Source organism: Triticum urartu, chromosome 7 (assembly GCF_003073215.2).
Source record: "Triticum urartu cultivar G1812 chromosome 7, Tu2.1, whole genome shotgun sequence".
In the NCBI taxonomy this organism is placed as follows: Eukaryota; Viridiplantae; Streptophyta; class Magnoliopsida; order Poales; family Poaceae; genus Triticum; species Triticum urartu.
In genome coordinates, this window is record NC_053028.1 from 718,242,680 (window position 1) to 718,254,791 (window position 12,112).

At 41.6% G+C, this 12,112-nt stretch overlaps 1 protein-coding gene across 1 annotated transcript; it reads left to right on the forward strand.

Moving 5' to 3' along the window:
• The first annotated feature begins 10,351 nt into the window (after positions 1 to 10,351).
• On the forward strand, positions 10,352 to 10,785 carry LOC125519657 (peroxidase 1-like). The gene has a single exon (XM_048684387.1). The coding sequence runs from the start codon at positions 10,352 to 10,354 to the stop codon at positions 10,760 to 10,762; it is 411 nt and encodes a 136-aa protein (XP_048540344.1). The 3' UTR covers positions 10,763 to 10,785.
• The last annotated feature ends 1,327 nt before the right edge of the window (positions 10,786 to 12,112 follow it).

Consider the following 12,112-nt stretch of genomic DNA (forward strand, 5'->3'; position numbering starts at 1 on the left):
CGGTGCCAAGGTAAACACACGCACTACTCGCTATCAAACGTCTAGTGACGATGACTCTGACTGTGATTCAAAACCCAGCTACAAAACACTTGCTAAAATTGCATCTGAACAACAGAAAGCTATGGAACATATTCAAAAACTGTTAGACAAAAGCGATGATCTGTTGGGTGCTGAAATGACTCGATCCGAATCCTTAATTGAAGACATAAAAAACCTTCACGTTAAGTATCAGGAACTTGAAGATCGTCTTGATACTCTCTCAACAACTCATGAAAAGCTTTCCTATGATTATCTTCAAAGGAAGCAAGAACTTGAAAAATTGAGAGCGGCTCATGAAGATCTTCAAAAGGAAAACGAGTCACTTCGCGCCGAACAGATCAGTCCCGCTCAGGAAGGATTTCAACCACCATGTCTTAAATGCATTGAGCGTGATAATGCTACTTCTATTGCTGAATGTTCCACTGCTACTGCTGTTTCAATATCTTCAACTGTTGATGTGGTAACTAACCCCTCTGCTGAGGATACCACCGCTATTGCTGATGAGAATGCTAGGTTGAAGACATTGCTTGAAACAGGGATGTACAAAAGCCTTAAAGGACATCAGACATTATGTGATGTCCTCAAGAAGCAGATTCTGAACCGAAACCCTAGGAAAGAGGGTGTTGGGTTCGTGAGGAAAATAAATGCAGATGGCTCTTACTGGAAACCTGAGCAGTACCCCAAAACCACATGGGTTGCTGCAAAGGAACTTTTAGCAGATCCATCCAATTTATCTGGCTTCACTTGTGCTAACCCCATTATCATTGATGAATCCTTTGATGCAAACTATAAACTGTTTAAGAATCAGAATGGTGAAGTGTTTTCCAGGTACATTGGTACTAACTGCAGGAATGGACCGCCTATGAAGAAGATCTGGGTTCCAAAAAGGTGTCTGGAAAATCTTCCTGTGAATGTCTTCATGACACCTCACTTGAAGAAGACAAACCTCAGACCAAAGACTTCATACGGTCCAATGGCTTCATACAAACAGAGGACTCACCTGAGTCACACTAACGCAAATGTTTTGCAGGGAAACCATACTCAGGCATATGAATATGAGAGCGGTTCTTCGAATCGTCATGTTCATATGACCAAAAATTATTCTGCTTATTCCTATGAGTATTATTGTCCACCTGCTAGACTGTTTGCTAAGGCTTCAAAGCCAAAATTCTCAGATGCTGCACTTAGACTTATTGCTTCTAAGCCACCCTTGAAGATGTGGGTGGTTAAGAAAGCTTAACTCTCTTTTGCAGGGAAAGGTCTCCAGCAGAAAAACAAAATCTTCTGATGCCATTGCTGGGGACCTCAAAAATTTTGTAGGGTGCAAGATAAAATGCCCGAATGGCATCATTATGTACCTCGTTCCTGAATCGCATGCTACTCTCCCTATTAGTCCTAATCTGGATCTAAGTTTTCATAACCCACTGGTTCGTCAAATGTTTTTGCTTCACAATTCTCTTCGTGAAGCCTATCCCCCTAACTGCACTGTAGGGTACGACACCAGCAACTTCAAAGTCTTCAGAATGGATTATTGACAGTGGGTGTACAAATCACATGACTGGCAAAAGAAGCCTTCTTATGGACTCAACCTTACGTCCATCCGACAAGAGCCACATCACATTTGCTGACGCTGGTAAAAGTAAGGTATTGGGTCTAGGTAGAGTTGCAATCTCAAAGGATCAACACATGGATAAAGTCATGCTTGTTGAATCCCTTGGCTTCAACTTAATGTCTGTCTCAATGCTTTGCGATTTAAACATGATTGTAATGTTTGGAAAATATCGTTGCCTAGTACTAATGGAATCTGACAAGTCTCTAGTGTTTGAAGGGTATCGAAAAGATTATTTGTATGTGGTAGATTTCTCAGCAGGACCACAACTTGCAGTATGTCTTCTTGCAAAAGCTTCAGAATGCTGGCTTTGGCATCGGAGGCTTGGGCATGCTGGCATGAGGAACCTCCACACCCTTGCGAAGAAGAAGCATGTCATAGGAATCGAGGGCGTCAAGTTCAAGAAAGATCACTTATGCGGTGCCTGTGAAGCAGGGAAGATGACAAGGGCAAAACATCCTTCGAAGACAATCATGACTACTACACAACCCTTCGAACTGCTCCACATGGATCTTTTCGGTCCCACTCACTACTCAACTTTTACTACTACTGCTTGCCTCTATGGCTTCGTCATTGTTGATGATTACTCTAGATATACTTGGGTGCACATAATCCTTTACAAAAATGAAGTGCAGGATGTCTTCAGACGCTTCGCCAATCGAGCTATGAACAATTTTGGCGCCAAAATAAAGCACATCAGAAGTGACAATGGCACTGAATTCAAGAACACTGGCCTTGATACATATCTTGATACCTTGGGCATCACACATGAATTCTCAGCTCCGTACACGCCACTGCAGAATGGCGTTGTCGAACGCAAGAACAGAACACTCATTGAGATGGCCAGAACAATGCTAGATGAATACAAGACTCCAAGAAAATTCTGGACTGAAGCCATTGATACTGCATGCCATACAATCAATCGTGTTTATCTTCACAAGCTTCTGAACAAGACATCTTATGAACTCCTAACTGGTAAGAAGCCAAATGTCAGTTACTTCAGAGTATTTGGAGCAAGGTGCTGGATCAAGGACCCACACCACACCTCAAAGTTTGCACCAAAAGCACATGAGGGCTTTATGCTTGGATATGGAAAGGATTCACACTCCTACAGAGTCTTCAATCTCTTCCATTACAAAGTGGTTGAAACAGTGGATGTGCCGTTTGATGAGACAAATGGTTCACAAAGAGAGCAACTGTCAAATGTTCTAGATGAAGTTCCAGCTAGTGAATCAATCAAGCTTATGGGAACTGGAGAGATTATACCTTCTTAAGCTCATCCTGAAGAAGAACTTATCATCTTAGCACCTGATCAACATGAAGACATTGCTCAACCTGAAGACATTCCTCCCAACAACAACACAGATCAGCAAGAGCAAAGTCTTCGCCCTATACATCCTCGTGTTGCCAATGAAGTGCAGATTGACAGAATAATTGACAGCATCAATGCACCTGCTCCACTCACTCGTTCAAGGGCAACTCAGCTAGCAAATTTCTGTGGGCACTTTGCATTCATATCAATATCAGAACCCAAGAAAGTTGAAGAAGCCTTCATGGAATCTGAATGGATTCAAGCTATGCAAGAAGAGCTTCAACAGTTTGAGCTGAATAATGTATGGGAACTGGTTAAGCGTCCTGATCCACGAAAGCACAACATTATAGGCACTAAATGGATATATCGCAACAAACAAGATGAGCATGGTCAAGTTGTCAGAAATAAAGCTCGTCTCGTTGCTCAAGGATATACTCAAGTGGAGGGCATTGACTTCGATGAAACATTTGCTCCTGTGGCTAGGCTTGAAGCCATACGCATACTGCTGGCCTATGCAAATCATCATAACATACTTCTATATCAAATGGATGTGAAAAGTGCCTTTCTCAATGGCAAGATTGAAGAAGAAGTGTATGTTGCACAACCGCCTGGCTTTGAAAATCCAAAACATCCTGACATGGTATACAAGCTCAACAAGGCACTGTATGGCCTCAAACAAGCCCCTAGGGCCTGGTATGACACACTCAAGTACTTCCTGAAGAGCAAAGGCTTCATACCTGGTTCCCTGGATCCCACTCTTTTCACGAACACATATGATGGTGAACTGTTTGTGTGCCAAATATATGTGGATGACATTATCTTCGGCTGCACCAATCAGAAGTACAGTGAAGAGTTTGGATATATGATGCAAGAGCAATATCAGATGTCCATGATGGGGGAGCTGAAATTTTTCCTTGGTCTTCAAATACGACAACAGCGCAATGGCATCTTCATATCTCAAGAGAAGTATCTCAAAGATTGCCTGAAGAAGTTCGGTATGCAAGACTGCAAAGGCTTCACAACACCAATGCCAGCCAAACATCATCTAGGTCCTGACGACAATGGTAAAGAGTTCGATCAAAAGGTATACCGCTCCATGATTGGGTCTTTGCTTTATTTATGTGCATCTAGGCCAGATATTATGCTTAGTGTTTGCATGTGTGCTCGATTTCAAGCGGCACCAAAGGAGTCGCATCACTTAGCTGTGAAGCGAATTCTTACATATTTGGCTCACACCCCAACTCTAGGATTATGGTATCCAAAGGGCTCAGAGTTTGATTTGGTTGGATTTTCGGATGCTGATTATGCTGGTGACAAGGTTGATCGCAAGTCTACATCAGGCACATGTCACTTTCTGGGACGATCACTTGTATGTTGGTCTTCAAAGAAGCAGAACTGTGTATCTCTTTCCACTGCTGAATCTGAATACATTGCTGCTGGATCTTGCCGCGCTCAGCTTCTGTGGATGAAGCAAACACTCAAGGACTATGGTATTCATCTGAAGCAAGTGCCACTATACTGCGACAACAAAAGCGCCATCAAGATTGCCAACAACCCAGTTCAGCACTCGAACACAAAGCACATTGAAATTCGTCATCACTTTCTCAGAGATCATGTTGTGAAGGAAGACATTGATATCATACACGTCAACACTGAAGAGCAATTGGCAGATATCTTCACCAAGCCCTTGGATGAGAAGAGGTTTTGCAAATTACTGTGTGAGCTAAATATCTTGGAATCCTCAAATGTCCTGTGATCAGGCACACATCCTAACACTTATGCATATTGATGACTTAGATGTGCAACACACAAAGTAAAGTATATCTTCAATTAATGAAGACATACACTCTAAGTGTGAATACATTAATGTGGAATTTGACTTCGGAGCGCCATGATAATTGTGCGCCGTGTCTGGGTCTAAATACTTCCTATACGGTGGGTAACGCCACCACCAAACGTTCCATTTTGAAGTGTTTCACTCATGGCGTTACCTTGCAATATCTTCACGTTTGGTTTGGCTTCGAACTCAACATGTCTTCATGATTATCTTCACTACATTGATTATATAGATATATACATACTAGTGTTCTGTCCTCTACAGCATTCACTTATAGCTATGTCTTCTTGGTTGAATCTTTTGAACTAAGTGAATGTGATCAGACCCTAATCTCTCTATGCTTTCTATCTCAAATTCTATCTCTCCAAGTCATATGCATTCTATTGAAACTGTCGAATGTCTTCACTGTGTCCTTGTCAGCTGAAGATATAGAGACAACCATAAAGTCCGTTTTTAATGCTCATTCCTCCACATAAAATCCGGAGAAGCAGGAACGACCGCCCGACAATTTAGGCGTGCGTGGGACGTGGAACAAACCCCAAACTTCCGCTAACTGGCCACGCGTTCCTCAAATGTGAACCGCCAGGGGCACCTGTGTAATAGCACAGTGCCGCCCCTGAACCTATAAATTCACACTTACCGCGGTCATTATCTCCTTCTTCCACCCTCACACGAACCCTAGCGCCACCGCTAGCACTCGACGACGCCGGAGACGAAGCGCTTCGCTGCCACAACCTCTCCAACGCCGTCCTCACACCGACCGCGGACATCGTCCTCTCCGCCGTCGCCGTAGGTGTTTTCCGTCGCCAAGTTAGGGCACGGAGGACTGAACTGCTCGGCATCAACTCCCTTCCGTCTAGCAGTTCCAGTGTGGTAAATAAAACTTCTTTTTACAGCCCCTTTGATCTCATGGTTCTGTCACTTTCTACCATAAGAAGTTTCTCTTCACACTAGTTAGATCTCTCGCTGCATCTCATGACATGCCTAGTATATTCACTTGTGCTTCATAAAGTAGTTAGATTCCTCACTTGTACTGATCTGTGGGTTCGTACAAATCTGGAACCAACTTCTTATCTATGAGTGAATGTCTTCGCACGTTGAGGTCAATGTCTTCTAAACTGATTAATCTTCAAAACCTTCTGAGAATGCATATGACCTCTTCCCCTTCCCTCGCACCTTAATGCTGTCACAGGTACATGTCCGTGGGAGAATCCTTCGGTTCTCATAGTCTGCATTCATTTGCAGAATTCCTACAGCATCACATAAACTCTCTTGAAGTCAGTTCCTGTTGTTCCAGAAAAAGAAAGCCTTTGAAGCCTTTGAAAGTTTTGAAGCCTTTCAAGTTAAAGTTTATGGCTTTAGAAGCAGCAGCAAGGAAGGGGGCAGACAGAGACGTGAGGGAACTTCCAAAGATCTGCCTGAAGACTTGGCAGAAATGTACAAAACAGATCCAGAAGAGAGCTATGGGCAGCGCAAGACCCAAATCCAATGGATTCGACGCTATTGGGCAGAACAGTGGTTCAAATACCGCTTCGTCACTCAGGAGTATGCTGAAAAGAATGCCATCAAGAAGCCATGGGGGGACATCTTATACAAGAACCTCATACCCAAGACCAGAGATGAAGCCATTGCTCAGGGCTTCTACCCATGCATGGTCCGAGGACCACAGCCTGATGATGCGCATCCGTCGTCACTCCTCTGGTGCCGTGACGACAATCTCTTCAAGCGCAACTTTCAGTTTGGCCAACAGTCAGCGACACTGAATAAGAAGAAATTTGGGTTAGACTTCAACCCTGGTCCCTCCGCACCAAGGGCAGATGGCACACGCGACGCGGAACCCAATATCATCGGTCCGTTTGCCAATCTTGAGGGCCTGATCACCCACATCTTAGTCCAAGGGACTGCTGTGAATGACCCTCCAGCTGACTCAGATTCTGATGAAGCTCCTGCTGTGCCGAAGCCAAAGCAGACAAAGAAACCAAAAGCTTCAAAGCCGGCCCCTGCCTCAAAAATCTCAAGGGCAAAGCTATTGAAAACCGCACCTCCTGAAGTCAGTGTGCAGTCTGAAGACGTATTCCGCGTCTCCAAGTCCCTGAAGGAAAAGGAGCCCCAGCAACAAACAGGCAAAGAGCTCACTGCTCCTGCCATTCTGCGCAGCGAAGCCATTGATCTATCAAGCGATGAAGATCTGGGAGATGACGCTCTAGAGCAGCTTATCAAAAGCAAAGAAGAAGCTGAAATTTTCAACAATCTGCCTCTCTTTGATGTCGCCATCATCCACAGCTTCATCGATGAATGGTTTAACTCACCAGACATAAGCTTCAATGATCTGCAGCTGCCGGTTGGCCTCAGTGTCGCCTTCCAAGGCGCAATTGCTTCAGAACTGGCCATTGCTCAGCGCATTGTTGAGCTGAAGCAGAAAATTGATCACGAAAAAGCTCAGTTCAAGAAGCAGAAAATCATGCTGCATGAGCTCAAAGAAAACTTTCTGAAGAAGCGTGCTGAAGCTCAGGGCTCACATGAAAGGATGAAGTCTTTGGCAGAAAAATGTGTTCAAGCCTACAACGAGGCTGAAAAGCGCAAGGCACTTGGGCGTCCTGGCATCGACCCCAAGATGGCCGCAAAGAAGAAAAAGGAGCCTGCTGTGAATGAACCAGAGGCACCTCGGCAAGAAGCGGTTCAAATTGTCTTCCCCACTGCAACGACTGGCTCGAAGCCAAAGAGCCGGTCAACAGCTTCAGAGCTAAAGAAGACAAGAACTGCAGAGGCTGAAGCCAGAAAAAGGAAGAGCTCTGAAGCCTCTCCTACTGCCCCCAGCAAAAAGAAGCGCAAGACCAAGAAATCTAGGGCTGCTCCCACAGAGCCCTTGATGGTTGAACTCCTTTCTGTCATTCACCCCAATGCAGAAAGACGACTGACAGTTCATGAGCCTGCTCCCACAGAGGCTCCTGAAGCTGAAGATATTCCAGCGGCCGACCCCACAGCTGCTGAAGACATTGGTCATCAAGACAATGTACAAGATGATGCAGCCCTTCCTCCGCTTGAAACAAGCGAACTCCTCAGTATTGGTCGTCCTCTGACGCCAATGGCACAAGATGAGTCATGGGCGGATCGCCCTCAGGAGGAAGAAGACTTCGAGGCCCAGCCCTCTCCAACCCCACAAGCGTCGTCTGCTTTCTGTAGGCTTCGCAAAGGGACCAAGGTTTCAAGTCCCTCTTTCGAGCGTTCCAGAAGGAGAAGTGCCCCACCAATATGTTGCACGTCAAGTGTTTCCAGATGCCACTTGTAACATCCCAAAATTTTCCAAATTTTGGAATGTTAATAATAAAATATTATTGAGTGAATTGCTATGATTTTCATGGGAAAATAAAACCTTTTGATTCTTGTTTCAAATATTTCACCCAATTGCTTTTTTTTAGACACCTACAAAATATTTTAAAACCGCAAATAAAAATGGAGTGAGAATAAAATGACTTTCTCAAATGTGGTGGATAAAAAAATCATTTGAAGTTCCTTGAATTTTGGAGTTCCATTAGAAATTGAATCTCATTTGAAATTTTAATGCCATTTAAATATTTCCAACAAATTTAATGAGAGGAGATAATGTGACTTCTCCAAAATATATTTGGAAATATTTAGTACTGCATAATTATCATTTCGCGAATTTGCAGAACTCTAAACTGAATTTTTGATTATTTCAATTATGTCCATAAAGTGTGAAGGGTAGTTTGTGAACAAATTTAATTTTCTTAAATTCGGAGACTAATTTTCTTGGACTCTAAATAATGTTGGCACTAATGTAAACATTTTTATTATTTGTTCTAAGTAACTTTTTGTGCACGTACTTATGTACGTAATTATATTTCAATCCTAATTCCTAAACTATCTAGCTTGACCCAGCTCTCAAAATCTCGGACAGGCGCGAGATAACAGCAGTACAGCCCACCTTGTTTTTGTATTTTTTTTCTTTCCTTGCCTTTTTCCTTTGGGCCAATTTCTTCCACTAAGGCCCATACGCGCACGCTTCTTCTTCCTCCTCGTTCATGTTCACAGGAACACGAACAGATGCTACATCCATGGCGCCTCCACCTCTTCCTTCCCTCCTCTTCCTCTCCCAACCCACTAACCTCCAGAACCGGTTCCCCTCTCCTCCTCGGACCGGCCTCCCTCATATTTGGAGGTTTTGTTATTGAGTTTCTTTTTTTTGGCCTAAAAATGGAAAAAAGAAAATAAAAAAGAATATCGATAAAAAAAAAAAAAAAAAAAAAAAAAAAAAAAAAAAAAAAACAAAAAGAAAAAAAAAAAAAAAAAAAAAAAAAAAAAAAAAAAAAAAAAAAAAAAAAAAAAAAAATAAAAAAAAAAAAAAAAAAAAAAAAAAAAGAAAAAAAAAAAAAAAAAAAAAGAGAAAAAAAAAAAAAGAAATAAAAAAAAAATAAAAAAAAAGAAATAAAAGAAAAAGAAGAAAAAAAATAAAAAGAGTAAATATGAAAAATAAAAAGATGAAAAATGGAAGAAAAAAAGAAAAAAGAAGAAGATAGAAACAGAAAAAGTATATAAAAAAAGAAAAAAGAGAAAAGAATAAAAGAAGAAAAAAATAGAATAAAAAAAAGATAAAGAAAATGAGAAAAAATAAAAAATAGAAAAAAAATTGGAAAAAAAAATAGAAAGAGATAAGAAATAAAAAAAAAATAAAGAAAAAGATAAAAAAAAAACTAGAAAGAAAAAAAAAAGAAAAGAAAATAATGAAAAAGGGAAGGAAAGAATAGATGTGAAAATTCAAAATCATAACATCTTTGATTAATGAGCTAGTCAAGTAGAGGCATACTAGGGACAATATGTTTTGTCTATGTATTCACATATTTACTAAGTTTCCAGTTAATACAATTCTAGCATGAATAATAAAAATTTATCATGAAATAAGGAAATAAATAATAACTTTATTATTGCCTCTAGGGCATATTTCCTTCAGCCTCCCACTTGCACTAGTGTCAATAATCTAGATTACATAGTATGATTCTAACACCCATGGAGCTTTGGTGTTGATCATGTTTTGCTCGTGGAAGAGGCTTAGTCAACGGGTCTGCAACATTCAGATCCGTATGTATCTTGCAAATCTCTATGTATCCCTCCGACACTTGATGAAAGATGGAATTGAAGCGTCTCTTGATGTGCTTGGTTCTCTTGTGAAATCTGGATTCCTTTTGACGGGTCCATTTTGAACTTCTTCAAAACTTTATCAAGGTATGTGCTTTGTGAAAGTCCAATTAAGCATATTGATCTATCTCTATAGATCTTGATGCCCAATATGTAAGCAGCTTCACCGAGGTCTTTCATGGAAAAACTCTTATTCGGGTATCGCTTTATGCTATCCAAAAATTCTATATTATTTCTAATCAACAATGTGTCATCCACATATAATATTAGAAATGCTACAGAGCTCCCACTCACTTTCTTGTGAATACAGGCTTCTCCAAAAGTCTGTATAAAACCATATGCTTTGATCACACTATCAAAGCGTTTATTCCAACTCCGAGAGGCTTGCACCAGTCCATAAATGGATCGCTGGAGCTTCTCCTTCTCCGACCGACTCTACAACTTCACCAGCATGGAGAAGCCCGGCGACATCGACCCCACGCTGGAGCCGCAGTACATGATGCGGCTCAAGAGCAAGTGTGCCAGCCTAAATGAAAACACCACCCTTGTGGACATGGACCCTGGCAGCTTTAAGACCTTCGACACCGACTACTTCAAGTTAGTGAGCAAGAGGAGGGGCCTATTCCACTCCGACAACGCCCTCCTCACCGACCCCTTCACCCGCGCCTACGTCCAGCACCATGCTACCGGCGCCTTTAAGGACGAGTTCTTCGCCAACTTCGCCGCCTCGATGATCAAGATGGACAACGCTAACCCGCTCACCGGAAGCCAAGGTGAGATCAGGAAGAAGTGCAGCATGGTCAACCATTAAACCACCGACGAAGTACAAGGCTGTTTTGATTTGTGACAATCTTTTCTCCATGTAAATTACTGTAAGATTGTTATAGCTCCTTTCTCTCCCAAATATTTTTCTTTCATTGATTTATTGTTTCATTACAACCATGTTAGTTCCTTGTACACACGACGAACACTTTGGTATTGCCACCTCCGACGTGTCGTCCATTGTCATCTGGAGATTATTCATGTCACTTTTACTAGCTTTGTCTAAGTTTGTCTTTGTTTTATTTTAGATTGTTACATAATGTTTTGTTGTGTTTTTTGTTTTACCTTAGAGAATATCATAATGTTTCACATGTACAAGTAAAAAAGAAGAGTTATTGTTAGATTATCTTTATTTATTTATTTGGGGTAGGATGGATAGCAACCATCAAATTTTGTGGCATTGACTGTTGCCACTGACGTGCATTTGGTCTCTTCTTGTTAGAAAGTGTATCTTTATGTTTAGTTGTGTATCTGTGAAAACCAAGTGCACAAGCACGAAGAACGATAGATCCAATGTACTCCCTCCGTCTAGGTGTATAGGTCATCTAAGGTTGTGCATCGCGACCAAGGCGGAGGAAAAAACGAGATAACTTAGTGTTTATTTGCTAATTAATAGCATTACATACAATGGACTGACCACTGTATGTCATGTTTGGTAGTCTCAAGCAACTGAAAGCATACATGTCTTACATTTTTTATTAGTTGATTCTTTTATTTATGTCAAGAAATAAGAAACGATGTGGAAGTTAATGCACCATGCCTTAAGAATTTTTTTCAGAATTTTTTGAATAGTTTTACTATTTTTTTGATTTCACTGTTCATTATGGTGCATTTGAGCTCATGTGTAGATACTTCGCGTCCGCTTTTCAAGGCGTTTATAGACCTAAGAATATGAGGCCTCCTTAATTTTTCCTCCTCCACAACACTACTAGGGAAAACCCTAGTAGTAGCGCTTGAAATATGCATAGCAGTAGCGCTGGGTCCAGCGCTACTGCTACCGCGCTACAGCTAAGTTGTAGCAGTAGCGCTGGTATGGGCAGCGCTACTGGTAAGTATTCTTAGCAGTAGCACTTCCTGCAGCAGCGCTACTGCTAACTATCTGTAGCGCTTGTTTATCTGAAGCGCTGCTGCTAAGCCAGCGCTACTGCTAGGTGATTTACAGCGCTACTGCTAATGTTGCTGCTTTCACCGATCCCCACCCCTCTATGTATTTGTGCGGTATTTATACAGGCTCTATACAATAGTTTCATCAGATCATACTAAACATACACTATTCTCATCATATCATAGACATACAGTAGTCTCGTCATACCATCATCATCATCATTCAACACAAATA